Source organism: Aegilops tauschii, chromosome 7, assembly GCF_002575655.3.
Source record: "Aegilops tauschii subsp. strangulata cultivar AL8/78 chromosome 7, Aet v6.0, whole genome shotgun sequence".
Classification (NCBI taxonomy): Eukaryota; Viridiplantae; Streptophyta; class Magnoliopsida; order Poales; family Poaceae; genus Aegilops; species Aegilops tauschii.
Window position 1 is genome coordinate 632,361,536 of NC_053041.3, and position 17,171 is coordinate 632,378,706.

At 41.5% G+C, this 17,171-nt stretch overlaps 1 protein-coding gene across 1 annotated transcript; it reads left to right on the top strand.

Moving 5' to 3' along the window:
- The first annotated feature begins 15,243 nt into the window (after positions 1-15,243).
- On the top strand, positions 15,244-16,848 carry LOC109753755 (daphnetin O-methyltransferase 1). Its single transcript, XM_020312675.3, has 2 exons — positions 15,244-16,136; positions 16,322-16,848. Exons 1-2 carry the CDS (start codon positions 15,327-15,329, stop codon positions 16,619-16,621), a joined length of 1,110 nt encoding a protein of 369 aa, XP_020168264.1. The 5' UTR covers positions 15,244-15,326; the 3' UTR covers positions 16,622-16,848.
- Positions 16,849-17,171: the final 323 nt, after the last annotated feature.

Below are 17,171 nucleotides of genomic sequence, written 5' to 3' on the forward strand. Positions count from 1 at the left end.
ACTTGTCTAGGTTAGAGAATGTTCTTGATGACCCACTACCTATTGATGATAGCTTCCCCAATGAACAATTAGCTGTCATAAATGCTTCTTGTACTGCTCGATGGTATGCTGATTATGCTAATTACATTGTTGCTAAATTTATACCACCTAGTTTCACATACCAGCAAAAGAAAAAGTTTTTCTATGATTTAAGACTTTACTTCTGGGATGACCCACACCTTTATAAAGAAGGAGTAGATGGTGTTATTAGACGTTGTGTACCTGAGCGTGAACATGAACAGATCCTACGCAAGTGTCACTCCGAGGCTTATGGTGGACACCATGCTGGAGATAGAACTGCACATAAGGTATTGCAATCTGGTTTTTATTGGCCTAGTCTCTTCAAAGATGCCCGTATATTTGTCTTGTCTTGTGATGAATGTCAAAGAATTGGTAATATTAGTAGACATCAAGAAATGCCTATGAACTATTCACTTGTTATTGAACCATTTTATGTTTGGGGCTTTGATTATATGGGACCGTTTCCTTCCTCTAATGGGTATACACATATTTTAGTTGATGTTGATTACGTTAGTAAGTGGGTAGAAGCTATTCCAACTAGTAGTGCTGGTCATAACACCTGTATTAAGATGCTTAAAGAAGTTATTTTCCAGAGGTTTGGAGTCCCTAGATACTTAATGACTGATGGTGGTTCTGATTTTATTCATGGTGCTTTTCGTAAAATGCTTGCTAAGTATGACGTTAATCATAGAATTGCATCTCCATACCACCCACAATCTAGTGGCCAAGTAGAGCTGAGTAATAGAGAGAATAATTTTGCAAAAGACTGTTAATAGATCTAGAAAGAATTGGTCCAAGAAACTTGATGATGCATTATGGGCCTATAGAACTGCATATAAAAATCCTACGGGTATGTCTCCATATAAAATGGTTTATGGAAAAGCATGTCACTTACATCTCGAACTAGAACATAAGGCATATTGGGCCATTAAAGAGCTCAATTATGATTTCAAACTTGCTGGTGAGAAGAGGCTATTTAACATTAGCTCACTTGATGAGTGGAGAACCCAAGCCTATGAGAATGCCAAACTGCTTAAAGAAAAAGTTAAAAGATGGCATGACAAAAGGATACAAAAGCATGAGTTTAATGTAGGTGATTATGTTCTGCTATACAACTCTCGTTTAAGATTTTTTGCAGCAAAACTTCTCCCTAAATGGGAAGGCCCTTACGTTATCGAGGAGGTCGATCGTTCCGGTGCCATAAAAATTAACAACTTCGAAGGCACAAATCCAAAGGTGGTGAACGGTCAAAGAATCAAGCATTATATCTCAAGTAGTCCCATAAATGTTGAAACTAATGTTCTTGAGACCGTAACCCCGGAGGAATATATAAGGGACACTTTCCAGAATGTTTCAAACTTCGAAAAGGAATAGGTATGTGGTACGGTAAGTAAACCGACTCCAAAACAGTTCTAATAGCAATTTTTCTCCGTTTTCGAATATTTAAGAAAATAGGAAAATAAGAAGTAGTCCGAAAGGGATACGAGGCATCCACGAGGGTGGAGGGCGCGCCCTACCCCCCTGGGCGCGCCCCCTGCCTCGTGGGCACCTCGTGTGCTCTCCGGACTCCGTTTTCTTCCACGATACTTCTTTTGGTCAGTAAAAATTCATTATAAATATCCCGAAGGTTTTGACCACCGTACCACGCAAATATCCTCTGTTTTTCGTTTTGAGTTGTTTCTACCGCGGATTAGAGCAAGATGTCTTCTCAAGAGTAAGTCGGGGAGAGTCGGGTGTCTCATCCGACACCGGGACCAGGAGAAAACAGTGATGCTGACCACTTTGGGCCATCAACGGAGGAAGAGATGGAGGCTGACTTGAAAATGATAGATGCCATGGAAGAGGATCAAGAAGTTACATCTTGTTTCCGAGCCGGTTCACGATGGGGGAACTAAAGAGCTCAGCTATTCCAAACTCGGTCATCCCTTCCAATGTTAGATGTCTTTCTTATGAAAATATGAAAAAGAGTGTTACTTGTCTCCCGCAGCTATGCAACATCCATGGGTGAAAGGAGCTTTAGCCGTCACGGGCAAGCTCCATAAGGAAATAATGGACCTCAAGCAGCAAGTCAATAAGCTCGAGGAAGAGAATCGTATTCTGAGGGGCATCATCGCCAAGAATATCACATCACCACCTCCGAAGAAAGAGACATAAACACATGGAATCAAGAGCGGCCGTAGGGGACGCTCGATGATGATCCGGTCGGGAGAGGCGGCGAACAGAAGGAAACCATAGCCTGCGGGCGTGACGGTGGGCCTTTTAGGGATAAGTTTTTCTTCTATGAAATTAAGGCGGGGAGTCCCGCAGGAGACATGCACATGCCTCAAACAGCCATGGGTATGGGAACTCCCCTTGGCAACAGCTAAGCTTGGGGGAGGTGCCCGGTATCGTATCACCATCACACTTCTACCTTTACCATTTTTCTTAGTTCGATCCTTTTGGTAATATCTTGGTCTAGTAGAATAAAGTTTTAGTATGATCTAGTTTTGAGTTTTGCTTTATGATCCTTCAATGTAATCGAGTTCGTGAGCTATATATAATAAAGATTAGTTTTGAGTCAAGGGCTTGGTTATCTCGCTATGATCTTGAGGGAATACAAGAAAGAATAAAAAGAATTAAAGAGATCATATTGATCTTATGGAGAGTAATGACTTCACATATAAAGAGTATGATGAATAAAAGTTGTTGAGAGTTGACAAACATAGTTTTGGTCATCATTGCAATTAATAGGAAGTAATAAAGAAAGATAGGTTTTCACATATAAATATACTATCTTGGACATCTTTTATGATTGTGAGCACTCATTAAAATATGACATATTAAAAAGTTGATGTTGGACAAGGAAGACAATGTAATGGGTTATGTTTTCATATATCCGAAATAAAGTATATTGTCATGGATCAGCCAACATGTTGAGCTTGATTTTCCCTCTCATGCTAGCCAAATTCTTTGCACCAAGTAGAGATACTACTTGTGCTTCCAAATATCCTTAAACCCAGTTTTGCCATGAAAGTCCACCATACCTACCTATGGATTGAGTAAGATCCTTCAAGTAAGTTGTCATTGTTGCATGCAATAAAAATTTCTCTCTAAATATGCATGATCTATTAGTGTGGAGAAAATTAGCTTTATACGATCTTGTTATATGGAAGAAATAAAAGCGACGGACTGCATAATAAAGGTCCCTATCACAAGTGGCAATATAAAGTGACGTTCTTTTGCATTAAGATTTTGTGCATCCAACCATAAAAGCACATGACAACCTCTGCTTCCCTCTGCGAAGGGCCTATCTTTTATTTTTGTCTTATGTCTCATGCAAGAGTCCAGGTGTTCTTCACCTTTCCTTTTTACACTTTATCCTTTGGCAAGCACATTGTGTTGGAAAGATCCTAATATATATATATATATATATATATATATATATATATATATATATATATATATATATATATATATCCAATTGGATGTAAGTTATCATAAACTATTATTGTTGACATTACCCTGGAGGTAAAAGGTTGGGAGGCAACACTATAAGCCCCTATCTTTCTCTGTGTCCGATTAAGACTTCATACCCATAAGTATTGCGTGAGTGTTAGCAATTGTGAAAGACTAAATGATGGTTGAGTATGTGGACTTGCTGAAAAGCTCATATATTGACTCTTTCCGATGTTATGATAAATTGCAATTGCTTCAATGACCGGTATCAGAGTTTGTTAGTTTTCAATGAAGTTTCTGTTTCATACTTGACATTGTGAATAGATTGTCACTTTAGCGTAAGAAATCATATGACAATATATATATGTTGCTGTTATAAGAATGATGATGATGCCCTCATGTCCGTATTTTATTCTATCGACACCTCTATCTCTAAACATGTGGGCATATTTTTCGTTATCGGCTTCCGCTTGAGGACAAGCGAGGTCTAAGCTTGGGGGAGTTGATACGTCCATTTTGCATCATGCTTTTATATCAATATTTATTGCATTATGGGCTGTTATTACGCATTATGTCATAATACTTATGCCTTTTCTCTCTTATTTTACAAGGTTTACATGAAGAGGGAGAATGCCGGCAGCTGGAATTCTTGGCTGGAAAAGGAGCAAATATTATAGACCTATTATGCACAACTACAAAAGTTCTGAAACTCCACGGAAGTCAGTCTGGAATATATTAAAAATATTGGGCGAAGAAAGCACCAGAGGGGGGCCACGCCCAGTCCACGAGGGTGGGGGTGCGCCCCCCTGCCTCGTGGGCCCCCTGGCATGTTGGGGAACGTAGTAATTTCAACAAAAATTCCTATGCACACGCAAGATCATGGTGATGCATAGCAACGAGAGGGGAGAGTGTAATCCACGTACCCTCGTAGACCGTTAAGAGGAAGCGTCATGACAACGCGGTTCATGTAGTCGTACGTCTTCATGATCGACCGATCCTCAGTACCGAACGTACGGCACCTCCGCGTTCAGCACACGTTCAACTCGGTGACGTCACGCGATCTCGCGATCCAGTAGAGCTCGAGGGAGAGTTTCGTCAGCACGACGGCGTGGAGACGATGTTGATGAAGCTACCGACGCAGGGCTTTGCCTAAGCACCGCTATGATATGACCGAGGTGGATTATGGTGGAGGGGGGCACCGCACACGGCTAAAAGATCAATGATCAATTGTTGTTCTTGGGGTGCCCCCCTGCCCCCGTATATAAAGGAGCTAGGGGGGAGGCGGCCGGCCAAGGAGGAGGGCACGGCAAGGGGGGAGTCCTACTCCCACTGGGAGTAGGACTCCTCTTTTCCTAGTAGGAGTACGAGAAGGAGGAAGGAGGAGAGAGAGGGGAACGAAAGGGGGGTGCCCCCCCCTCCTTGTCCAATTCGGACTAGAGGGGGAGGGGGCGTGTGGCCTGCCCTGGCCGCCCCTCCTCTTCTCCACTAAGGCCCATTAGGCCCAATATACTCCCCGGGGGGTTCCGGTAACCCCCCGGTACTCCGGTATATGTCCGAAACCTCCCAAAACACTTCCGGTGTCCGAACATAGTCATCCAATATATCGATCTTTACGTCTCGACCATTTCGAGACTCCTCGTCATGTCCGTGATCATATCCGGGACTCCGAACTACCTTCGGTACATCAAAACACAAACACTCATAATACCGATAGTCACAGAACTTTAAGCGTGCGGACCGTACGGGTTCGAGAACTATGTAGACATGACCGAGACACGTCTCCGGTCAATAACCAACAACGGAACCTGGATGCTCATATTGGTTCCTACATATTCTACGAAGATCTTTATCGGTCAAACCGCATAACAACATACGTTGTTCCCTTTGTCATCGGTATGTTACTTGCCCGAGATTCGATCGTCGGTATCTTGATACCTAGCTCAATCTCGTTACTAACAAGTCTCTTTACTCGTTCCGTAGTGCATCATCCCGTAACTAACTCATTAGTCGCATTGCTTGCAAGGCTTATAGTGGTGTGCATTACCGAGAGGGCCCAGAGATACCTCTCCGACAATCGGAGTGAAAAATCCTATTCTTGATCTATGCCAACTCAACAAACACCATCGGAGACACCTGTAGAGCATCTTTATAATCACCCAGTTACGTTGTGACGTTTGATAGCACACAAATTGTTCCTCCGGTATTCGGGAGTTGCATAATCTCATAGTCATAGGAACATGTATAAGTCATGAACAAAGCAATAGCAACATACTAAATGATCAAGTGCTAAGCTAACGGAATGGGTCAAGTCAATCACATCATTCTCTAATGATGTGATCCCGTTCATCAAATGACAACTCATGTCTATGGCTAGGAAACTAACCATCTTTGATCAACAAGCTAGTCAAGTAGATGCATACTAGTGACACTCTGTTTGTCTATGTATTCACACATGTACTAAGTTTCCGGTTAATACAATTCTAGCATGAATAATAAACATTTATCATGAAATAAGGAAATAAATAATAACTTTATTATTGCCTCTAGGGCATATTTCCTTCATGGCAGGCCTCCGGTGCCCATCTTTTGCTATATGAAGTCTTTCGCCCTGGAAAAATTCAGAAGGAAGCTTTCGGGACGAAGCGCCGCGGTCTCGAGGCGGAACCTGGCAAAACCAATCTAGGGCTCCGGCTGAGCTGTTCTGCCGGGGAATCATCCCTCCGGGAGGGGGAAAACATCACCATCGTCATCACCATCAATCCTCTCATCTGGAGGGGGTCAATATCCATCAACATCTTCATCAGCACCATCTCATCTCAAACCCCAGTTCATCTCTTGTATCCAATCTTTGTCTCAAAACCTCATATTGGTACCCGTGGCTTGCTAGTAGTGTTGATTACTCTTTGTAGTTGATGCTAGTTGGTTTAGTTGGTGGAAGATCATATGTTCAGATCCTTTATGCATATTAATACCCCTCAGATTATGAACATGAATATGATTTGTGAGTAGTTATGTTTGTTCCTAAGGACATGGGAGAAGTCTTGCTATAAGTAGTCATGTGAATTTGGTATTCGTTCGATATTTTGATGAGATGTATGTTGTCTTTCCTCTAGTGGTGTTATGTGAACGTAGACTACATGACACTTCACCATTATTTGGGCCTAGGGGAAGGCATTGGGAAGTAATAAGTAGATGATGGGTTGCTAGAGTGACAGAAGCTTAAACCCTAGTTTATGCATTGCTTCGTAAGGGGCTGATTTGGATCCACATGTTTCATGCTATGGTTAGGTTTACCTTAATACTTCTTTTGTAGTTGTGGATGCTTGCAGGAGGGGTTAATCATAAGTGGGATGCTTGTCCAAGAAAGGGTAGTACCCAAGCACCGGTCCACCCACATATCAAATTATCAAAGTAACGAACGTGAATCATATGAGCATGATGAAAATTAGCTTGACGATAATTCCCATGTGTCCTCGGGGGCGCTTTCCTTTATATAAGAGTTTGTCCAGGCTTGTCCTTTGCTACAAAAAGGATTGGGCCACCTTGCTGCACCTTGTTACTTTTGTTAATTGTTACCCGTTACAAATTACCTTATCACAAAACTATTTGTTACCGATAATTTCAGTGCTTGCAGAGAATACCTTACTGAAAACCGCTTGTCATTTCCTTCTGCTCCTCATTGGGTTTGACACACTTACTTATCGAAATGACTACGATAGATCCCCTATACTTGTGGGTCATCAGTTGTTACTTTGGTTCTTGAGGACATGGGAGAAGTCTTGTCATCAGTAATCATGTGAATTTGGTATTCTCTTGGTATTTTGATGATATGTTTGTTGTTGTTTCCCTTAGTGGTGTTATGTGAACGTCGACTACATGACACTTCACCATCTTTGGGCCTAAGGGAAAGCATTGTGGAGTAGTTATTGGATGATGGATTGCTAGAGTGACAGAAGCTTAAACCCTAGTTTATGCGCTACTCCTTAAGGGGCTGATTTGGATCCATATGTTTCATGCTATGGTTAGATTTATCTTAATTCTTCTTTTGTAGTTGCGGACGCTTGCTAGAGGGGTAATCATAAGTGGCAGGCTTGTTCAAGTAAGAATAGCACCAAGCACCAGTCCACTCACAAATCAAATTATCAAAGTAATGAACGCGAATCAAAAAAACAAGATGAAAGTGACTAGATGAAATTCCCGTGTGTCCTCAAGAACGTTTTACTTACTATAATAGTTTGTTCCGGCCTGTCCTTCGCTACAAAAAGGATTGGGCTACCTTGATGCACCTTTGTTACCGTTACAATTACTTGCTCGATACAAATTTCTTTGCTATAAATCAATCTGTTACCAACAATTTCAGTGCCTGCAGAAAATACCTTGCTGAAAACCGCTTGTCATTTCCTTCTGCTCCTCGTTGGGTTCGCCACTCTTACTTATCAAAAGGACTATGATTGATCCCCTATACTTATGGGTCATCCCCCCCAAGGCGCGCCCCCTGGACTTGTGGGGGCCCCGGTAGGCCTCCGAAGCCCATCTTCTGCTATAAGGTGCCATTTGACCTGTAAAAAAATTGGAAGGAAGGTTTCGAATTGAAGCGTCCCCGTCTCGAGGCAGAACCTGGGCAGGAGCACTTTTACTCTCCGGTGGAGCGATTCCGCTGGGGAAACTTCCCTCCGGGAGGGGAAAATCAAAGTCATTGTCATCACCAAAGATCCTCTCATCATGGGAGGACCAATCTTCATCAACATCTTCACCAGCACCGTCTCAGCTCAAACCCTAGTTCATCTCTTGTATTCAATCTTTGTCTCAAACCTCAGATTGGTACCTGTGGGTTGCTAGTAGTGTTGATTACATCTTGTAGTTGATGCTAGTTGGTTTATTTGGTGGAAGATTATATGTTCAGATCCATTATGCTATTCAATACCCCTCCGGTCTTGAACATGAATATCATTTGTGAGTAGTTACTTTTGTTTTGAGGACACGGGAGAAGTCCGGTTATAAGTAATCATGTGAATTTGGCATTCGTTCGATATTTTGATGATATGTATGTTGTTGCTTCCTTTAGTGGTGTCATGTGAAGGTCGAGAAAATGACACTTCACCATCTTTGGGCCTAAGGGAAGGCATTGTGGAGGAGTAATTAGATGATGGGTTGCTCGAGTGACAAAATCTTAAACCCTAGTTTATGCGCTATTCCGTAAGGGGCTGATTTGGATCATATGTTTCATGCTATGGTTAGATTTATCTTAATGCTTCTTTCGTAGTTGTGTATGCTTGCGAGAGGGGGTAATCATAAGTGAGTGGCTTGTTCAAGTAAGAACAGCACCCAAGCACCGGTCCACCCACATATCAAATTATCAAAATAATGAATGTGAATCAAACAAACATGATTAAAGTGACTAGATGAATCCCCATGTGTCCTCAAGAACGCTTTGCTTGATATAAGAGAATGTTTCGGCCTGTTATTTGCTATAAAAAGGATTGGGCTACCTTGATGCACCTTTGTTACTGTTGGTACTTTTCACTTGTTACGAATTATCTTGCTATCAAACTATCTGTTACCGATAATTTCAGTGCTTGTAGAAAATACCTTGTTGAAAACCACTTGTCATTTCCTTCTGCTCCTCGTTGGGTTCGACACTCTTACTTATTGAAAGGGCTATGATTGATCCCCTATACTTTTGGGTCATCAAGACTCTTTTCCGGCGCCGTTGCTAGGGAGTGAAGCGCCTTGGGTAAGTGGAATTTGGTAAGGAAACATTTATACTACGTGCTGAAATTTACTGTCACATGCCATTATGGAAAACAATCCTTTGAGGGGTTTGTTCGGGGTATGTTCGATACATCTCCATTGTATCTATAATTTTTTATTGTTCCATGCCAATATTATACAACTTCCACATACTTTTGGCAACAATTTATATGATTTATTGGAGTAACTTATTGATCCAGTGCCCACTTCCTGTTTGTTGCATGTTTTTTGTTTCACAAAATATCCTTATCAAACGAAGTCCAAACGCGATAAAAATTTACAGATATTTATTTTTGAATATATGTGAATTTATGCAAGAATAATCAACCCAAGACGGTGCTCAAGGGGCCCACTACCTATCAGGGCGTGCCTAGGGGGGCCCGGCGCGCCGAGGTGGGTAGTTGGCACCTCATAAGGAGGTTGATGTCCTTCTTTTGCCGCAAGAAAGAAAATTTATGTATAAAAAACCCCTCAAAATTTCAGCCCAATCCGAATTACGGATCTCCGGGAATTTAAGAAACGGTGAAGGGCCAGAAAACAGGAACGCGAAACAGAAAAGAACAGAGAGAGAGAGAGAGATGCAATCTCGGAGGGGCTCCTGCCCCTCCGCCGCCATGGCGGCCATGGAATAGAGGGGGAACTCTCCTCCCATCTAGGGGGAGGCCAAGGAAGAAGAAGAAGAAGGAGGGGGGCTCTCTCCCCCTTTCTCCCGGTGGCGCCAGAACGCTGCCTAGGCCATCATCTCGACAGCAATCTACACCAACAACTTCGCCGCCTTCATCACCAACTCTCTCCCCCTCTATGCAACGGTGTAACACCTCTTCTCCCCGCTGTAACATGGTGCTTAATGCTTCATATTATTATCCAATGATGCGTTGCCATCCTATGATGTTTGAGTACATCTGTTTTGTCCAATGGGTTGATTGATGATCGTGATTGGTTTAAGTTGTATATTCTATTTAGGTGTTGTCCTATGTTGCCCTCCGTGTCGCACAAGCGTGAGGGATTCCCGTTATAGGGTGTTGCAACACATTCATGATTCGCTTATGGTGGGTGGCGTGAGTGACGGAAACACATACCCGAGTAAGTGGGTTGTTGCGTATGGGATTAAGAGGACTTGTTACTTAATGTTGTGGTTGGGTTTCACCTTTGGTAGTTGCGGATGCTTGCTAGAGTTCCAATCATAAGTGCATATGATCCAAGTACGCAAAGTATGTTAGCTCATGCCTCTCCCTCATATAAAATTGCAATAATGATTACCGGTCTAGTTATCGATTGCCTAGGGACAAAATCCTTCTCTTGTGTTACAAAAGCTATCTACTAAACGACTAACTTTTATTATCTTGCAAATTACTCATAGTTTTATTTCCGATAAGTACTTCTAGTTTTATTCTTGCAACCTATCCTCACACATACAAAATAGTTTCATACTTGTTCTAGGTAAAGCGAACGTTAAGTGTGCATAGAGTTGTATCGGTAGTCGATAGAACTTGAAGGGAATATAAATTCTACCTTTAGCTCCTCATTGGTTTCGACACTCTTATTTATCAAAAAAGCTACAATTGATCCCCTATACTTGTGGGTTATTAATCTTCACCTCGATTGGAAGCACAAAGAGATGCCCCTCAACCTACTGCACCTATTGAAAATATTTATTAATTATGAGATTCCTTCGGTATGTTAGAGAAACTACTAGCAAATCCTTATGAAGGAGATGGAATGGTACATCCTGATATCCACTTGATATATGTAGATGAAATTTGTGGATTGTTTAAGCTTGCAGATTTATCCGAAAAGGGAGTTAAGAAGAAGGTATTCCCTTTATATTTGGAGGGAAAGACATCGACATGGTATAGGCTATGTGATGATATTGGAACGTGGGATTGGAACCGATTGAAATTGGAATTTCATCAGAAGTTTTATCCGATGCATCTGGTTCATCGTGATCGGAATTATGTATATAATTTTTGGCCTTGCGGAGGATAAAGTATCGCTCAAGCTTGGGGAGGCTTAAGTACATGATGTACAGATGCCCCAATCATGAGCTCTCAAGAGAAATTATCATACAAAATTTTAATGATCGGTTTTCTCATAATGATCAAACCATGCTCAATTCTTCTTCTACTGGTTCCTTTATGAAGAAAACTATTGAGTTCAAATGGGGACTTTTGGAGAGAATTAAACGCAATTCTGAAGATTGGAAACTCGACAAAGGTAAAGAGTCAGATATAAATCTTGAGTTCGATTGTGTTAAATATTTTATGGAAACTGATGCTTTTCATAAGTTTAGTGCTAAATATGGACTTGACTCTGAGATAGTAGCTACATTTTCTCAATCTTTTGCTGCTTATGTTGATCTCCCTAAGGAGAAGTGGTTTAAATATCATCCCGCTATTAGAAAATATAGAGGAACCCGCTATAGTAAAAGATGAAACTATCATTTACAATGTTGATCCAGTTGTGCCTACTGCTTACATTTAGAAACCTCCTTTTCCCGTTAGGATTAAGGAACATGCTAAAGCTACAGTTGTGGTTAATAAAAGTAATATTAGAACTCCTAGACCCTCTGAACAAATTAAGGTTGAACATAATATTGCAATGGTTAAAGATCTCTTGGTTGATAATGTTAATGTGCATGTTATTTATTTTTGTGATGATGCTGCTAGAATTGCTAAACCCGATAGAAATGAATGTGATAAGCTAGATAAGAATAAACCCATAGTGGGCATGCCTATTGTTTCCGTTAAAATTTGAGATCATTGCTATCACGGTTTTTGTGACATGGGTGCTAGTGTTAGTGATATTCCGTTTACTCTATATCAAGAAATTATGGATGATATTGCACCTATTGAGATAGAAGATATTGATGTCACTATTAAGCTAGCAAATAGAGATACTATTGCACTGCTTGGGATTGTTCTAGATGTTGAAGTCTTGTGTGGTAAGATCAAATACCCTACTGACTTCTTAGTATTTGGTTCACAACAAGATAATTTTGGTCCCATTATATTTGGTAGACCTTTCTTGAATATCGTTAATGCTGAAATTGATTGTGTTAAAGAAAAGATTAGAGTTAAATTTGGTGATGTATCTCATGATTTCAATTTCTCTAATTTTAATAGACAACCACATGAAAAAGAATTGTCTAGTAAATATGAAATTATTGGTCTTGCTTCTATTGTTGTTCCTCCTACCGATCCTTTAGAACAATATTTGCTAGACTATGAAAATGATATTCATATGAATGAAAGAAATGATATAGATAAGATATTCATTGATCAAGCACCTATCCTTAAACATAACTTGCCTGTTGAAACTCTTGGGGACCCTCTTCCACCAAAGAGTGATCCCATGTCTGAATTGAAGCAATTACCTAACACATTGAAATATGCTTATCTTGATGAAAAGAAGATATATCTTGTTATTATTAGTGCTAACCTTTTAGAGCATGAAGAAAAGAGATTACTAAAAACTTTGAAGAAGCATCGTGCTATTATTGGATATACTCTTCATGATCTTAAGGGCATTAGTCCCACTCTATGTCAGGACAAGATTAATATGGAGCCCGATGCTAAGCCAGTTGTTGATCATCAACAATGGTTGAATCCTAAGATGAAGGATGTGGTAAAAACTAAAATATTAAAGCTTCTGAAGGCAAGTAAAATCTATCTTATAGCTGATTGTAGATGGGTAAGTCATGTTCATTGTGTCCCTAAGAAAGGAGGCATTACCGTTGTTCCTGATGATAAAAATGAACTTATTCCACGAAGAATTGTAACTGGTTATAGGATTGTAATTGATTTCGGGAGATTGAATAAAGCTACTAGAACAGATCATTACCCCTTGCCTTTTATTGATCAAATGTTATAAAGATTGTCTAAGCATACACACTTTTGTTTTCTTGATGGATATTTTGGTTCTTCTCAAATACATTTGTCAAAGGAAGATCAAGAGAGAACTACGTTTACTTGTCCTTTTGGAACTTACGTTTACTTGGCATTTGATTCATATCTGTAGGCCAGCTTGTACCTTTCATGAATTTTGAATTCAGCTATTCATGTACTTGTCTGGCAATAATTTGTGCAACTAGCTACCGCATCACGACTATAAATAGGTCACGTGGTGTACGTACTTGTTAAGCAATAATTTCTGCAAATAACAACCGCATCTGGACTATAAATAGGGCATCCCATGAACTGATTTGAGTCACCATTCCTATCAGCACTGCCACACATAGCAACCCACGAATATGGATTTGTTTCTGCCACTCGTCTCATTGATTTTGGTGAGTGCATACATACACCACTCGTCTCATTGATTTTGGTGCGTGCATCACATGGACGTACGAATGGCCGTCCCTATATATGTAGTAAGTGCGGATTTGTAAGTCGAGCGTAATGACAATCATACTGTTATTTGTTATGTTGCATGCAGATTGCCGGAGGACAAGGTAAGCAGCATGCTAGTTTTGCCGATGCGGCCAAGATGACGCTGACAAACATGCAGACACAGACGGCATATTGGGAGGCCGCGCTTCCAGGAATTCACATTCCCCCGGCAGTCAGCGACCTGTTAGCCCAACCAAAAGGTCTCTCTCTCTCTCTCTCTCTCTCTCTCTCTCTCTCTCTCTCTCTCTCTCAAGCCTTCAATCACATAAGTCTAAAATAGAGATTCATCCCAGTTGGAGAATTAGTGAAATCACTGAATATCGTCGGGATCTCGTCCTGACACACATTTAGACAGGCTATGTAATGTCTAAATACCCATAACCCACGTATAAACGACCAATGGACTAGTAATTTAAATTTATTGATGACATGTATAAATGACATGCGGACTACATGTACTAATAAACTGCTAATGGGTAAACTCATAGTATATCTAAAGTTTAATTAAATTATATGTATTGACATAATGGCACAAGGGAAACAACAAGTCTATGCAGAATCCGGTGTTTTTGGAAAAAGATATGACTATTTAGTCTCATAGCTCTAATGGACTAAAAATGATTAAAGAGATTCCCTTACAAATGTTGTGCTATTTAAATTAAAAGATAAATTATTACATTAACATTGAAAAACCCGCACAACTTTTTCTATAGTCAGTTTTGTAAGCCTATGCTCCGGTTCCTCTCTATTTTTGCCATTGGTTCGATTTAGATTTTCGTGGAATCCCAGTGGGTACCATCATGGAATTGTGGCCCGAGTCAATCTTAGCCATTCCAGAACTAGCTAAGCATATGAGTACCCATATATTTCCTCAACTTTTGACATATTTTCCATGGCCTAGGATAGGGAATTTTTTCCTGGTCATCAAACAGTGTATCAATCGAATAAGTGCCACTCTGATTCAAAGGATTTTCATAGGAATTTTGAAGGATTAGAATTCTTAGGATTTATGCTACATTGATCTTTTTTTTGGATTGAATCTCATAAGATTTTTTTTCCAAAGGAATCATTTGTCTTTCGAATTGTCATGACATCAAACTATGTTCTCGCAAAGAAAAAACTATGTTTATTTCTTGTTTCTGTGTACTTAGAATTCTATGAATCAAACTTGCCTAAACATTATTTTATCATGAAACTAAACATTGTTATGACTGTGTAATTAGCCGTGTTGAAAATTCAAAAATGTGCATGGGTTAATTATTTTTGTGGCAACCAAGGATGTGGTAGACATGGAACACCAACGACCTCGCGCCTTTATCTAAAAAATAATCCACCTCGCGTTCCACGCGAGGGTGACGCCAAGTAATATTTAAGTAAAGCTAATAATTTCAACAGTATAGGATTTCGTAGAAAAAAACAGTATAGAAGATAAGCTGTGGCAACTGGCATGACAGTCTATTTAAACCAAGGTCGGATAGTAGCTGAGCAGATACAAAAAAAAAATCCACCTCGCGCTCCACGCGAGGGTGACGCCAAATTATTATATAAGTAAAGTAATACTACTATCAACTTCAGCCATGGCACAGTCTATTTATACCCCGCTCTCGCTCACATCAGATAGTACGGACATCAGATTAGGTCAAGCTGAGCAGAGAAAAAACAGCCAGTGATCGATCCGAGGCACCAAGAACAATGGCGGCCCAGGCACCGGCGATCGAGGTTCCCACTGATGCCGAGCTGCTGCAGGCTCAGGCCGACCTGTGGCGCCACACCCTCTACTACCTCACCTCCATGGGGCTCCGCTGCGCCGTCAAGCTCGGCATCCCGACGGCCATGCACAACCTCGGCGGGGTCACCTCGCTGCCCGACCTGGCGGCCGCGCTCTCCATCCCCGCAAGCAAGCAGCCGTTCCTCGGCCGCCTGATGCGCGCGCTGGTCACCTCAGGCGTCTTCGCCGCCGGCGGCAAGGACGATTCCGGGGCGGAGCTCTTCCGTCTCAACCCACTGTCCCGTGTCCTGGTGGATGGTGTCGATGCGGACGAACACCACAGCCAGACGTCCTTCGTGCTCGCCGGCACGTCGCCGCACTACATGGAGGCCGCGCTGGGGATGGCCGACTGGTTCAAGAAGGACGTCACCGGACCGGTGCCATCGGTGTTCGAGGACGTGCATAGCGCGTCTCTCTTCGACGAGACCACGGCGGCCCTGGACCCGGAGCTCGACGCGCTGGTCACCGAAGGTCTGGAAGCCCACGACAACCTTGGGATCGGCACCATCATGCGTGAGTGCCATGACCTCTTCAAGGGGCTCGAGTCTCTGACAGACTGCTGTGGTGGAGACGGAAAGACGGCGAGGGCCATCACCAAGGCCCACCCGCACGTCAAGTGCACCGTGCTGGACCTCCCCAAGGTGATCGAAAAAACTCCATCTGACTGTGTGGTCAACTATGTCGCCGGTGACCTGTTCCACACCGTCCCAAAGGCCCAGGCGGTGATGCTCAAGGTACGTACTTTGTTCCATGAATGTATATGTGAATCGATGGAAAGGGCACATTAATTTTTCTTCTAGTATAATTTATTCTTCACCACTGCAGTCAAACCAAAAAAAACTAATCTTGTACGGTAGTACAGTATGATTTAAGACTCCACTGAGGCTAACAAGGCTACATATATACTCTTTGTACGTAGCTTGTGCTGCACCACTGGAGTGACGACGATTGTGTGAAGATCCTAACCCAATGTAAGAATGCCATTCCTTCCCGCGAGGAGGGAGGGAAGGTGATCGTCATTGATATTTTGGTCGAACCATCATTAGGACCTGTCATGTTTGAGGCCCAGACTCTCATGGACATGCTCATGCTTGTCTTCACAAGAGGCCGTCAACGTAGCGAAAATGACTGGCGTGACCTCTTCATGAAAGCAGGCTTCACCGACTACAAAATTATCAAGAAACTCGGTGCACGAGGTGTCATCGAGGTCTACAAGTGAAGCGTTTATCAAAAGTTTATCCAAAAGGCGTAGCCTTGTAGTGTGTTTTGTTTATGTATGTATGGGTGGTGTGCTCCGATGACAAAAAATAAGGGGAGTTCCTTATTATGTTTGCAAGGATATTACTATCATGTAGTAACAGCTACAGTGACAAGCTTGTAATTTCTATCATCTTTAATTTGTATCATTTCCTTTTTGAAGTATTAAATAATAAGTCTATTTGTGTATGTATACTGATATAATGACTGTGCTTCTTTCTCGCGTACATGCTAATTATGCTTCCAAATACGAGATCCGTTGACGGAATAAGTATGACCGGCATAAGCTCTTCACGAAAACAGGGTACAATATTGACTACGAAATTATCAAGTGGGAGCATGAGATGTCTTCCAGTTCTATGAATGAATGGTTTCACAAAAGTTTATGATATTTATCCAGCAAGACGTACGTACTCTTAAAAACCTTTGAAGTTTGCTTGTTTATATATGGATGATGTGATCTGATGAAGAAAAATAAATGGAGTGCCTTACACTCCCAGGTTATTATCATA